The sequence below is a fragment of the Nycticebus coucang genome, chromosome 14, assembly GCF_027406575.1.
Source record: "Nycticebus coucang isolate mNycCou1 chromosome 14, mNycCou1.pri, whole genome shotgun sequence".
Classification (NCBI taxonomy): domain Eukaryota; kingdom Metazoa; phylum Chordata; class Mammalia; order Primates; family Lorisidae; genus Nycticebus; species Nycticebus coucang.
Window position 1 is genome coordinate 57,468,053 of NC_069793.1, and position 14,613 is coordinate 57,482,665.

At 34.9% G+C, this 14,613-nt stretch overlaps 1 protein-coding gene across 1 annotated transcript; it reads right to left on the minus strand.

Moving 5' to 3' along the window:
• Window positions 1-13,081: 13,081 nt before the first annotated feature.
• On the minus strand, window positions 13,082-14,029 carry LOC128564409 (olfactory receptor 10T2-like). Its single transcript, XM_053559892.1, has one exon. The coding sequence runs from the start codon at window positions 14,027-14,029 to the stop codon at window positions 13,082-13,084; it is 948 nt and encodes a 315-aa protein (XP_053415867.1).
• Window positions 14,030-14,613: the final 584 nt, after the last annotated feature.

A 14,613-nucleotide genomic window follows, 5' to 3' on the forward strand; every position in this document is an offset into this window, starting at 1 on the left:
TCAGAACTACATGAAATCAATAACAAAAGAATTATATAGAAGATTAATGAAACAAACAATATTATTTCTTTGAAAAATAAACAAAATTGATATAACTCTTGCTTGATAAACCAAAAGCAAAAAAGAAAGGACCATAATAAGCTAAATAAGAAATAGAATTTGACATTACAACTGATACCATAGAAATACCAAACATCATCTCTGAATACTCTAAAAACCTCTACACACATAAGCTGGAAATTGTTGAGGAAATGGAAAAATTCTTGAAAACACATACCCTTCCTAGGCTGAAACATGAAGAAACAGAACTTCTAGACAGACCAATATCAAGTAACAAAATTGAAGCAGCAATAAAATATCTTCCAACAACAACAACAACAAAAGTCACAGACCAGATGGTTTCACAGCTGAATATTACAAAGACAAATTTGTACCTGTACTGGAGAAATTATTCATGAAATAGAGAAGGAAGAAATCCTTCTCAATTTGTTTTACAAAGCCAGCATCACCTAGATAAACCAGGAAAGGAAACAACAACAACACAAACCTGTAGACTAATATCTCTCATGAATATAGATGCAAAAATTCTCAATAAAATTGCAGCAACAGAATTCAGACGAGAGTAAAAATATTATCCCACCATGATGAAATAGGCTTCCTCCCAGGGATGCAAACATGGTCAGCATAAATAAATCTATAAATGCAATACACCACATAAACAGAAGCAAAGACAAAGGCATATGATCATCTCAATAGTTGCAGAGAGATCATTTGACAAAATTCAGCATGATTTTGTGATAAAAACTCTTAACAAAATGGACATAAATGGAACATACCTAAAAATTATTAAAGCTATCCATATACAACAAATACACAAACAACATCAAACTGATTGGGGAAAAATCGAAAGAATTCCCACTTAGATTTGGAATTAAACAAGGTTGCCCACTGTCATCACTTCTATTCAAAATAGTGCAGGTAGTTCTAGCCAAAGCAATCAATTAAGAAAAGGAAATCAAGGGTATCCAAATACAAACAGAGGAGGTTAAAATATCATTCTTTGCTGATATGATTTTATATCTAGAAAACCCAAAAATTCTGCCAAGAGAATAATGGGATTGATAAATAAATTCAGCAGTTTCAGGTTATAAAATTACTGTACACAGATCAATAGCATTCCTGTACAGAAACAACAGTCAAGCTGAGAATCAAATCAAAGACTCCATACCTTTGACAATAGCAACAAAATAAATACCTAGGAATGTATTTAATCAAGGAGATAAAAGACTTCTACAGGATTACTATAAATCACTGAGGAAAGAAATAGCAGGGAATGTAAAAATATATCATGCTCATTGATTGGCAGGTCAACATTGTTAAAATGTCTATACTACCAAAACTTGGTAAATGTAGAATGTAAATGTTTTGGCACAGTAACTGAGATAACGCCGGAAAGGCTATGTTAACCACTGTGATAAAAATGTGTCAAATGGTTTATGAAGCGAGTGTATGATGCCCCATGATCATATCAATGTATACAGTTATGATTTAAAAATAAAATAAAATAAAATAAATCTTAGCTTACCTGTGTGTGGGGGGAAATAAATAAATAAAAAAAAGTGATCTACGGATTGAATTCAATTCCTATTAAATTACCAATGTCATTTTTTGCATATCTAGAAAAAATAATTCCTCACTGTAAATGGAACCAGGAAAGAGTTCAAATAGCTAAAGCAACCTTAAGCAAAAAGGGAGGCATCACTGTATCAGAATTTAAGCTATACAACAGACTATAATAACCAGAGAGCATGGTACTAATACAAGAAGAGAAACATTGACCAGAACAGACCGGAACAGTCTGACCGGAACAGAACTCAAAGCCTAGATACAAAACTATCCTTATGTTGCCATCTGAGTTTTGACGAAGCAGACAATAATACACTATGGAAAAGAATCCCTTTTCAATAATTATTCCTGAGAAAATTGGATAGCCACATGTAAAAAATTGAAACAGGGTTATTACCTCTCAACACTCACAAAAATTAATTCATGATGGATAGCAGACTTAAACTTAAGGCATGAGACCTTAAGAATTCTAGAAGAAAATATTGTAAAACTCTTGTAGATATCAGCCTAGGAAAAGAATTTATGAAGGAGACCCCAAAGACAATCAAAGCAACAACAAAAATTAACAAATAGGACCTTATAAAATTAAAAACTTCTGCACAGCCGGGCGGCGCCTATGGCTCAGTCGGTAAGGCGCCGGCCCCATATACCGAGGGTGGCGGGTTCAAACCGGGCCCCGGCCAAACTGCAACCAAAAAATAGCCGGGCGTTGTCTGTAGTCCCAGCTACTCGGGAGGCTGAGGCAAGAGAATTGCCTTAAGCCCAGGAGTTGGAGGTTGCTGTGAGCTGTGTGAGGCCACAGCACTCTACCGAGGGCCATAAAGTGAGACTCTGTCTCTACAAAAAAAAAAAAGTAAATAAAAAAATAATAATAAAAAATAAAACTTCTGCACAGCCAAGCAAAAAGTCAAAAAAGTGAACAATCTACAGACTGAGAGAAAATATGTGCATGCTATATATCTCATAAAGGGCTGATAACCAGAATCTATAAAGAACTCAAACAAATCAACAAGAAAGAAATAAAACAACCTCATAACAAAGTGGACAAAATGCACTAACAGAAGCTTTTCAAAACGAGATAGACTAATGGCCAAAAAACACGTGGAAAAAATGTTTAACATCTATAATCATAAGGGAAGTGCAAATCAAAACCACAATGAGATATCACCTATCTCCAGTGAGAATAGCTTTTATCAAAAAAAATTACCAAAGCTAAAGATGCTGGCATGGATGCAGAGAGAAAGGAACACTTATACACTGTTGGTAGAACTGCTAACTAATACAACCTCTATGGAAAGTGTATGGAGACACTTCAAAGAACTAAAAATATACCTGCCATTTGATCCAACAATCCCACTATTGGATATTTACGCCCCCCAAAAGAAGTTATTTTTTCAAAAAGGCATATACGTTTGATTGTTTATTGCAGCACAATTCACAATCATAAAGATGCAGAACTCATTCAAGTACTTATCAATTCATGAGTGGATTACTAAAATGCGGTATATGTATATATATGATGGGTACATACATACATACACGCTAACCCCATACAGTACTACTGAGACATAATAAAATGATGAACCAATACCTTTTGTAAGTGGAGACCATTATTCTCAGTGAAGTTTCACAAGAATGGAAAAACAAACACCTCATGTACTCATTATTACATAGGAACTAATTTATCAATACCCATGTGCACATTTGATAGAAAAACTCAATAGAAAGCAAGCAGCTGGGATGGGCAGGAGAAGAGGCATAAGTTCACTCTGAACAATTCACTCTATCCAGGTGAGGGGCACTCTTACAACTTTGTACAAAAGCGATTCATGTACCAAAATATTTGTGCCCATGTAATATTCTGAAATAAATAAATTAAAGCTAATTGATCAACACCTATGTGCACACTTGGTAGTAAAACTCAACAGAAAGTAAGTAGATGAGAATGGACAGGAGGAGGGATAAATATACATTGGTACAGTGCATACTGTCTGAGTGAGGGGCAAACTATGCTTTGACTCAACTGTACAAATGCAATTCATATAACCAAAACATTTGAAACACCAAATATTCTAAAATAAAAAATAATATTAACGGGGAACAAAAGTTTTTGTTATGTGAATACACTCAATACTGCTGAAGTCAGGGTTTTCACTGTACCTACCACCAGGACACTGTTCAATATTTTATCCCTCACCACACCACCTACCCTCCTTCTCAGTTTCCAAAGCCCTTTATATCTTTTTGTGACCAGGTGCATCCATAATTTAGCTCCCACTTATTTAAGACACGTGATGTTTGTTTTTCCATTCCCAAGATACAAATTTTAATTCTTCATGGAACAATGATGAAGTCCTGGAAGAGAATGTGGTACTAGAATAATTGTTGTCATCATTTTTGGAAAATATATTATACAATCCATTAAGATTTTACTATAGTTGCCTTATTACATAGCTCTTTATACTTTTATTCATCCATTAATCTATCTTATGAAACATGTGAAAAGAAATTGCACACATCAGTACACTTCCCCATAAGTACTTCTGCATGTATATCAATAATAAGAGTTCAATACTTTATACATGTTTTATTCTATGAAATTTAATGCAAATTTGAATAAATTAAAATGTACAAATCTCTGGTACACAATCACTATGTATTGGAAAATGCCCAAACTGGTTTAATTCATGCACCTCTCACCATATAGAATATTAACATCAGACTAGGAACTTCCACTGATACCCCTCCCTAGTCAGAGAGAGGCACTCCATGCTCCAATTATTTCTCCAACATTGCTTACTTACATTTGTAGATTCTGGAATATTATATAAATGGAATGATGCAGTATGTATTCTTCTTTGTAAGGTTTCTTTTCAATCAGTAAAATGTTTTAGAAATGTACTCATATTGTTGGATGTATCAATAGTGTGTTTCCCTTTATTGCTTAATAGTATTTGATTTTGTGACTATGTCAGTTTGTTTAATGAGTCTTCTATTTACAGAAACCTGGAATGTTTCCAGTGTGTGAGTATAAGAATAAAGCTAGCATTATGGTGGAAATTAATAAAGTGAAGAATAGAAAGACAATACAGTCAGCGAAACCAAAAGCTAATTCTTTGAAAAGATTATCAAAGTTAACAAGCTTTTAAGTAGCTTGATCAAGAAAAATAGAGATTATTCAAATAGCTGAAATTAGAAATAAAAGAGGTAAAATTGCTGCTATCCTACAGAAATAAAAGGATTATAAATGAATACTATGAATAATTTTGTGCCCCAAATAAATAATTAAATGTTATTAATTAATGATGAAAATTATTAATTATAATTTTAATATAATATGAAATATTATATTAAATATTATATTATAATAATATAATAATGAAAATTCTTAGAAAACCACAAGTTAACAAAAAGGATTCAAGAAGAAATAGAAAATATGAATAAGCATATAATTTAAAATGTGACTGAACTCATAATCAGAAAACTGTCCCTAAAGAAAAGGCTAGTCTTTAATGGCCTCCCTGCTGAATTTTATTAAACTTTTTTTTTTTTTGTATGAAAGGTTTTTATTGATGAGGGAGGGATGCTGCAGAGCAGCACCAAGGAGGAGAGAAAAGAAGAGAGAGAGGGGGGAGAAAAGAGAGAGAGAGGAAAGAGAGAGTGGGGAGACTGAAAGAGAGAGAGAAGGAAGAGAGTGAGAGAGGAGGTGAGAGAGCAAATTTTATTAAACTTTTAAGGAAGATTTAATAAAAATCCTTTACAAATTCTTCAGAGAAATCAGAGAGAAGTGACACTTCCCAACCCATGTTAAGAGGTCATTATTACTCCTATACCAAAACCATACAAAGACATCACAAAACCAGTAAATCTTATGAATGTAGAAGCAAAAATCATCAACAAAATACCAGCAAAATGAATCTAGCAGCATATGAGAGGATTCACACACATGACAAAATGGTATTCGTCCTGGTAAAGTAAGGTTGGTTTAATATTTGAGAATCACTTAAAGTTATACAACATATAAATACATTAACTAAACAAAAATGATCATCCCAATATAGGTAGAAAGACCATTTCATGAAATTTTACACCAACTTGTGTTAGAAACACTCAATGAATTGTTAATAAAAAGGGACTTTGTGAACCTGATTAAAGGCCTCTACAAAAGACCCACAGATAACATCATCCTTAATGGCCAAGGACTAGATGCTCTCCCTCAATTCTCAGGAACAAAATGGAGAAGTCTGCTCTTGCCACTTCTATTTTACATGGCATTGTTAGAAGCAGGTTAATCAGCAAAAACAGGAAGTGAAAGGCATCCAGATTGGAAGGGAAGAAGTAAAACTATCATCTACTTGAAGACGACACAATCTCACAGTCAGAAAACATGTACACGTAGAAAAATATACAAATTTATTAAAAATTATGGGGATAAACAGGTAAGTCCAGAAAATTTGTAGGATAGAAGAGAAATATAACAAATCGCTATATTTTTTAGCACTAGTAATGAAAAATATATATATATAAAAAATTCCAGTTATAGCAGTGTCTAAAGGAGCAAAATATTTATGAATAAATTTTAAAAAAGCACAAAACTTACACTATGTACTCTGAAATTTATTAAAAATTGAAGAAAGAAGTGAAATAAAACCTAAAGAAATAAAAACATCCTATGTTCATGAATTGGAAGTCTTTATGTTTTTAAGATGACACATACTACCCAAGTTGATCCATCGATTCAACATAATCCCTGAAAGAATCCAAGATGGCTTCTTTGCAGAAATTGAAAAGATAATTATAAAATTTTATATAGAAATGTGAGAGACTCAGAATAGCCAAAATGATCTTTAAAAACAAACAAAAAATCCAGAAAACTCACATTCCCAAATTTCAATGCTTATTATAAAACAATATAGATCAAAATAGGATATACTGATAAAAAGATAGGCACGGAGATCAATGAAATAGAATTGAGTTCAGAAATCAAACCATGTGTCCATGATCAATAGGTTATCTACAAGGGTGCCTGCCGAGAACACTCAATGGGTATTGAATAGTCCTTTCAATAAATAGTGCTGAGTCATTTGGATATCCACACATAAAAGAATAAAGTTGGACCCTGGCCTCATACCACATGCAAAAATTAATTCAACTGGGTCAAAAACCTAAATGTAGAATTTAATGCTACAAAACTCTTAGAAGAAAGTATAGGGGAAAGTCTTTATGATCTTGAATTAATCAAGAGATTCTTAGTTATGGTATCAAAAGCATGAGCAAAAAAGTTAGAAATAGCATGAATCCTGTGTACTCAATTTTGATATAAGGAAAATTAAAGACAATTAAGGACACAGTGGGGTAGGGGAGGGAGAGAGCAGAGAGAGAAAGAAGGAGGGAGAGGTGGGGAAAGGAAGACCAGAGAGAGGGAAGGAGGGAGGGGGTGGGGCCTTGGTATGTGCCACACCTTTTGGGGTCAAGACAGGATTATAAGAGGGACTTTACCTAACAAATACAATCAATGTAACCTGGTTTTCTTATACTCTCAATGAATCCCCAATGAAAAAATGAAAAGTTAGAAATAGATAAATTAAAACCTATTAAAATTATAAAACACTTTTGCTTCAAAGGAAACTGTAAAGAAAGTGAAAAATGAACCTACAGGATGAGAGAAAATATTTTATATCATATATGTGGTCATGAATATGAATCTAGAATTTAAACAAAAATTAAAATTCAACACACACAGCCCAATTAAAAATGAGGAAAGGACTTGAATATGCCTTTCTCCAAATTAAATACACAAATGACCATTAAGTTTATAATTACATAATTTATTGTTAGGTAAATGTAATTCAAACCCCCAGTGATACACCACTTCCCACTCACTATAAGCACATGGACGATACAACCTGAAAATTCCTTTGCCACCTTTCATCATGTCATTTTTCACAATTCACTTTAGAATCTTACCTCTATGGGCTCAATCAGACAGCAGCAGTATAAAGCATTTTCCACACTGTGAGATTCATAAATTAGAATCTATTTATCTTTGTCTTCTAAATTAATTTAGATAGCATTTGCATTCTTTGTTCCTTGACAGTTTAAACAATTATTAAGTCATCTGGTCTAATTTTTTGCAGAGAAAAAAATCTATCAAAGAATTACTTCTTTTTTTTTTTTATTGTTGGGGATTCATTGAGGGTACAATAAGCCAGGTTACACTGATTACAATTGTTAGGTAAAGTCCCTCTTGCAATCATGTCTTGCCCCCATAAAGTGTGACACACACCAAGGCCTCACCCCCCTCCTTTAAGAAGAAGAATTACTTCTTAAAAATTTCCATGAAAAATGGCATCATAAAATCCCAAAACTACAGATGTTGGTGTGGATGTGGAGAAAAGGGAACACTTCTGCACTGCTGGTGGGAATGCAAGCCAGAACATTCCTTTTGGAAGGAAGTTTGGAGAACACTCAGTGATCTAAATGTAGACCTGCCATTTGATCCTGCAATTCCTCTTCTAGGTGTATATCCAAAGGACCAAAAATCATTTGACAAAAAAGATATTTACACCAGATTGTTCATTGCAGCTCAATTCATAATTGCCAAGTCATGGAAGAAGCCATCAACCCATGAACGGATTAATAAATTGTGGTATATTTATACCATGGAATACTATGCAGCATTAAAAAAAATGGAGACTTTACCACTTTTATGTTTACATGGATGGAGCTGGAAAATATTCTTCTTAGTAAAGTATCTCAAGAATGGAAGAAAAAATATCCAATGTACTCAGTACTACTGTGAAACCAATTTATAATCACTCACACTTGCATATGAAAAATGAAACACAACTATAGCCTAGGATGAAGGAGGGAAGGGGAGGGAGAGGGGAAAATGGAGGGGGTGGGTTGATAGAGGGAGGGTTAGTAGGAGGACCACTCATATGGAGCACATTGCAAGTACAAATTGGATCTATCAGGTGTAGAACACAAATGTCATAATGCTGTAATTGGGTGAATGAGGTGAAAGCTATGTTGATTAGTAGGATGTAAGCATTCCAATTTGTACAAATAATCAACACAATGAATCCCATAATGGAATAAATGTATTTATGATCTATGTACAAATGACTTAATAAAAAAAAATTCTGTTGCTTTTTGGGTAATTTTTGTCAGTTTATTTTTTTATTTAATCATAGCTGTGTACATTAATGCAATCATGGGGTAAAATGTGCTAGTTTTATATACAATTTGAAATATTTTCATCAAACTGGTTAACATAGCCTTCACCGCATTTTCATAGTTATTGTGTACAGACATTTATATTCTACACTTAATAAATTTAACATGTACATTGTAAAATGCATCAATTACTCTCCCTCCACCCATCCTACTCCTTCTCCCCTTCTTCTTGGGCTATCTTTGGGTTATAGCTTTCATATGAAAGCTATAAATGAAAGCTATAAATTGGTTTTATAGTAGGGCTGAATACATTGGATACTTTTTCTTACATTCTTGAGATACTTTGCTAAGAAGAATATGTTCCAGCTCCATCCATATAAACATGAGAGAGGTAAAGTCTCCATCTTTCTTTAAGGCTGCATAATATTCCATGGTGTACATATACCACAATTTATTGATCCATTCATGGGTTGATGGGCATTTGGGCTTCTTCCATAACTTAGCAATTATGCATTGAGCTGCAACAAACATTCTGGTGCAAATATCTTTGTTATAAACTGATTTTTGGCCTTCTGGACATATACGTAGAAGAGGAATTGAAGGATAGAATGGCAGGTCTATTTTTTGATCCCTAAGTGATCTTCAAACATCTTTCCAAAAGGAATGTATTAACTTGCATTCCCACCAGCAGTGTAGAAATGTTCCCTTTTTTCCATGTCCATGCCAACGTCTCTGGTTTTGGGATTTTGTGATGTAGGCTAATCTTACTGGAGTTAGATGATATCTCAAATTAGTTTTGATTTGCATTTCTCTGATGATTAAGGGTGATGAGCATTTTTTCTGGTGTCTGTAGGCCGTGCACCTGTCTTCTTCAGAGAAGTTTCTTTTCAAGTCCCTTGCATCCTGAGATGGGATCACTTGTTCTTTTCTTGCTAATATGTTTGAGTTCTCTGTGGATTCTGGTTTGTTGGAGACATAACCTGCAAATATCTTCTCCCATTCTGAGGGCTGTCTGCTTGCTTTACTTACTGCGTTCTTGGCTGTGCAGAGGCTTTTTAGTTTGATCAGACTTCAGTAATGTATTTTTGGTGTAACTTCAATTGCCCGGAGGACCTTCCTCATAAAATATTCCCAGACCAATTTCTTCAAGTGTTTTCCCTGCATTTTCTTCTAGTATTTTTATAGTTTCATGTCTTAAGTTTAAATCTTTAATCCAGTGAGAGTCTGTTTTAGTTAATTGTGAAAGGTGTGTTTCAGTTTCAGTTTCAGTCTTCTACATGTCACCAGCCAGTTCACCCAGCACCATTTGTTAATTAGAAAATCTTTTCCCCACTGAATGTTTTTAATTGGCTTGTCAAAGATCAAATAACCGTAAGTAGCTGGGTTCATCTCTTGATTCTCCATTCTGTTCCATACATCTTCCTCTCTGTTTTTGTGCCAGTACCATGCTGTTTTGATCACTATAGATTTATAGTGTAATCTGAGGTCTGGTAGCGCGATTCCTCCTGCTTTGTTTTTATTTCTGAGTAGTGTCTTGGCTATTTGAGTTTTTTTCTGATTCCATATAAAATGAAGTATTATTTTTTGAAGATCTTTAAAGTATGACAGTAGAGCTTTAATAGGGATTACATTGAAATTGTATATTGCTTTGGGTAGTAGGGACAGTTAAACAATGTTGATTCTTCCCAGCCATGTGCATGGTATGTTTTTCCATTTGTTAACATCTTCGGCTATTTCTTTTCTTAGAGTTTCATAGTTCTCTTTATAGAGATTTTTTTTTTTTTTTTTTTTTTGTAGAGGCAGTCTCACTTTACCACCCTCGGTAGACTGCCATGACGTCACATGGCTCACAGCAACCTCCAGCTCTTGGGCTTACTCGATTCTCTTGCCTCAGCCTCCCAAGTAGCTGGGACTACAGGCATCTGACACAATGCCTGGCTATCTTTATAGAGATCTTTCACGTCCTTTGTTAAGTAAACTCCTAAATATTTCATCTTCTTTGACACTACTGTGAAAGGAATAGAGTCCTTGATTGTTTTTTCAGCTTGATGCAGTTTAATTTTTTCAGAAATTTATCTGTTTCTATTCAAATTTTAAATTTATTTGAATATGATTAAACAAAAAGTTATCTTAAGCTACTTTTAATTTTCCTGTATTGTGATCATATCCTCATTATTAGTTCTAACTCCATGTATTTGTACTTTTACCTTCCTTTTTGATTAATTGTACTAGTCAATTCTCTTTCTTTTTCTTTTACCCCCTCCCTTCCTTTTCTCCCTCCCTTTCTTCCACCTTCCTTTCTATCTTCCTCTACTTCTTCCTTTCTTTGCTCCTTTTTCTTCATTGACCTCTTGCTCTACTTACTATGATTATCTTTATTTCTCAAAAACTAATGCTACTATGAAAATACAGTGTTCTAAAGCAAAAACAGCCATATAGCTAAGACAGTTCTTAGTAATAAAAACAAAGCCAGGGGCATCAGCATACCAGACTTTAGGCTGTACCACAAGACTTTAGTGGTCAATACTGCATGGTATTGGCACAAAAATAAAGACATAGACATTAGGAATTGAATAGAAAACCAGGAAATGAAACTAACATCTTACAACCACCAGTTTACCACCAGATAAACCAAACAAGAACATACACTGGGGGAAACAATCCCTATTCAATAAATGGTGCTGGGAGAACTGGATATCCATATATAAAATACTGAAATGGGACACTCACCTTTCTCCACTCACAAAAATTGATACAAGATGAATAAAAGACTTAAATTTAAGGCATGAAATGATTTAAAAAATGCTCAAAGAAATCATAGGAAAAGCATTGAAAGATATTGGCCTGGGGAAAGACTTTCCGTGGCAATTGCAACAACAATAAAAATAAACAAAATGGGACTTAAACTGAAAAGCTTCTGTACAGCTAAGGAGACAACGACCAAAGCAAATAGACAACCTACACAATGGGAAAGGATATTTGCATATTTTGAATCAGACAAAATCTTGATAACTAGGATCTACAGAGAACTCAAATTAATCCACATGAAAAAAGCCAACAATCCCATATACCAATGGACAAGACACATGAATAGTACCTTATCTAAAGAAGACAGATTAAAGGCTAACAAACATGAAAAAATTGCTCATAATCTCTAATTATTAGAGAAATGCAACTCAAAACCACCCAGAGATATCATCTAACCACAGTGAGAATGGCCCACAGCACAAAATCTCAAAACTGCAGATGCTGGTGTAGATGTGGAAAGAAAGGAACACTTTTACACTGCTGGTGGGACTGCAAACTAAACAACCTTTTTTGAAGGAAGTATGGAGAACCCTCAGGCAACTCAAACTAGACCTCCCATTTGATCCTGCAATCCCATTACTGGGATATCTACCAAGAAGGAAAAAAAATCCTTCTACCATAAAGACCCTTGAACTAGACTGTTTGGCACAGCTCAATTTACAATTGCCAAAATGTGGAAAAAGCTTAAATGCCCACCAACCCAGGAATGGATTAGCAAGCTGTGGTCTATGTATACCATGGAATACTATTCAGCTATTTAAAAAGATGGAAACTTTACATCCTTTGTATTAACCCAGATGGAAGTGGAACACATTCTTCTTAGTAAAGCATTACAAGAATGGAGAAGCATGAATCATATGTACTCAATTTTGATATGAAGACAATCAATGACCTAGTACACGGTAGTGAGTGAGGAAACAGGAGAGCAGAGAGAAAGGAGGAAGGGGTGTGGGGCAAAGCAAGAGCAGAGAGAGATAAGGAGGGAAGAGGGTGAGGTCTTGGTGTGAGACACATCTTTTGGGGGCAAGACATAATTATAAGAGGGACTTTACCTAACAAATGCAATCAGTGTAACGTGGTTTCTTGTACCCTCAATGAATCCCAACAACAACAACCAAAAGAAAATACAGTGTTCCAAAACATTTTTAATATTTTTATTACATGCAAATGTGTACAAACACACATTCACATATTATCATATAGATTTTTTTTTTTTTTTTTGGCTGGAGCTGGGTTTGAACCCGCCACCTCCGGCATATGGGACTGGTGTCCTACTCCTTGAGCTACAGGCGCCGCCCTATCTATAGATTTTAAAACTGCATCCTCTGTGTTGTAGGAAAATGGTGAGGCCAGAACATACCAGGCTATTGAACAATACTTTAAATGCTTTGTATGCAAAATGATGACTTATTTAGAAGTACTCTACTTATATCACTTTTATTTATCAATGCTGAGTAATTTTTTAAATTTAAAAAATTTTATTTGTCATCAGAGGGGAAAACCTGCCTAGTGATTTCTTTAAAGCTATCTGCATGTCTTTGTTTCTCAAACTGTAAACGATGGGGTTAAGCAGAGGAGTCAGCACTGTGTATGTCACAGCCATCAGCATGTCTTCAGGGAAGGAGTCCCTGTTCTTGGGCCTCAAATAGACAAAGCAAGCAAATCCATAATGTATAGACACGACAGTAAGGTGGGAGAAGCAAGTGGAGAAGGCCTTATACCTCCCCTCTGCAGAGGGCATTCTCATGACTATGAACACAATAAAGACATAGGAAATCATGATTAAAATAAAGCTGCCCACTAACACAAAGGCAGAAAGCACAAAAATAACCATTTCATGAAAAGAAGTGTAATCACAAGCAAGGCAGACCACAGGTGAGATGTCACAAAAGAAGTGCTGGATAGTGTTCAAGTCACAAAAAGACAAGTTGAATATAGTGATGGCAATCCACAGTGAAACCAGGGAGCCAACCACCCAAGAAGTCATCATCAAATGCAAGCAGGTCTTCCTTGTCACAAGGGTGTGATAGTGCAGTGGGTTGCGGATGGCTGTGTACCGGTCATAGGACATGGCCGCCATGATAAAACAGTTGTTGGCTGCCAAGCCAAAAAAGAAAAACATCTGTGTGGCACATTCAGGGAGAGAAATGGTCTTATTTTCTGAAAGCAAGTCCACTAACATGCGGGGGATGACTACCATAGTGGTACAGGTTTCTGATAAGGACAGGCCACAGAGCAGAAAATACATGGGAGTGTGAAGGTTGTGACTAAGCTTGATGGCCACCATTATGGACATGTTTGAAGCTAGGATGGTCACATGGAAGAAGAAAATCACCACAAAGAGCAGAATCTCTAGGTCTGGGAAACTGGAAAATCCCCACAAAAAGAATGTGCTTACAGCAGTGTGATTGCTCATCTTCCTAATGGGTACAAACACTTTCTACCAATGGCACAGAGGTGCTCTTGATCGAGACTCTGAGATAATTTTAAAAAGCTCTTTATGCATTGATGCTACCTGGACTTGTCAGGAATCCGCACAAATGTAAGGCAACTTTTAGAGAAATCGAGACAAGGAAGTTAAATGCACATGGAAATTATCAGTGTCAGAAGAATCTGAATGGTGACAAGAAAGATTCTAGTATGAGAATATGTACCAGTGCTACAGGGTGGCTCCAAATATCTTCTTGGATTCTAGCCACTAAAGCACTCTTGATCTCTTTTCTCCATCCTAGATCTGCAAAGAAGAGGCAAAAGATGAATAAGAGTTCTTTGATCTCACCTACTGGATTTTGAGATCCCATATTTTTCAAATGCTTTTTGTAATCTAAGGGTACCCTGGCACTCAGAAGTGCTTAATAAACTGTGATTTAATGAATAAAATAATTCAATAATTTAAAATTAATTTAGAAAATAATTTTAAAAATTATGGAAAGACTGGTGAAAATTTCCACAAGAAATTTCACATTTCTTTTCTTTCTTTCTTTTTTTTTTTTTAATAGA